The sequence below is a fragment of the Trichinella spiralis genome, assembly GCF_000181795.1.
Source record: "Trichinella spiralis strain ISS 195 chromosome Unknown Scfld5212, whole genome shotgun sequence".
NCBI classification, from domain to species: domain Eukaryota; kingdom Metazoa; phylum Nematoda; class Enoplea; order Trichinellida; family Trichinellidae; genus Trichinella; species Trichinella spiralis.
In genome coordinates, this window is record NW_003532151.1 from 1 (window position 1) to 539 (window position 539).

Consider the following 539-nt stretch of genomic DNA (forward strand, 5'->3'; position numbering starts at 1 on the left):
GGAATTTGATATTATAACAGCAATAAAATATGTTAAATAAATAGAACAGGTCGCTGTACATCCCAGCATTTTGTTCTTGATAGCAATGGATTACGTCATCAAATTTTTGTTTAGTCGCAGCCGATGGCGCTCTCAAATTGCGTTTCCTACGGTTTTGATGTTTTTCCTTGTCACGCAAGGTAAGGAAGAATTGCATTATTTTTTTGTAGGAGAATTGTATTTAATGTTTTAGTGCGTAACGGTGAAGACGAGAGCCGCATCTTGAATGATCTCCATCGAATAACGTATTTATGCTTGCTATTTATTATGCCTTTCGTAATATGGCTGTAATATAGTATATAACTATATTCCACTATGCATTTTAGAATCATGTTATATTTATATAAAATTCTTCATTAAGAGCAGTAGAGATCGTAAAGTACTGGTACGTAGCATTAAAGTAAGTGGATAAAGTAATGCAGGTAAGTAGAGTCGAAGCGGATATAAAGTGCGTACAGGTAAATGAATTGCAGGTAAGTACTGAAGGTAAGTACGATAAC

At 34.3% G+C, this 539-nt stretch overlaps 1 protein-coding gene across 1 annotated transcript; it reads left to right on the plus strand.

Annotated features, from left to right (window-relative positions):
* Positions 1 to 85: 85 nt before the first annotated feature.
* Positions 86 to 330, plus strand: Tsp_14179 (cyclin-C). Its single transcript, XM_003366895.1, has 2 exons — positions 86 to 179; positions 233 to 330. The coding sequence occupies exons 1-2, from the start codon at positions 86 to 88 to the stop codon at positions 328 to 330; spliced, it is 192 nt and encodes a 63-aa protein (XP_003366943.1).
* The last annotated feature ends 209 nt before the right edge of the window (positions 331 to 539 follow it).

What these genes read in the sequence shown, in the direction of transcription:
- Tsp_14179 (XM_003366895.1), top strand. Translation starts at nt 86, where the DNA reads ATGGATTACGTCATCAAATTTTTGTTTAGTCGCAGCCGATGGCGCTCT. An exon ending in GTTTTTCCTTGTCACGCAAG is followed by an intron (nt 180 to 232) that starts GTAAGGAAGAAT and finishes TTAATGTTTTAG; the next exon opens with TGCGTAACGGTGAAGACGAG.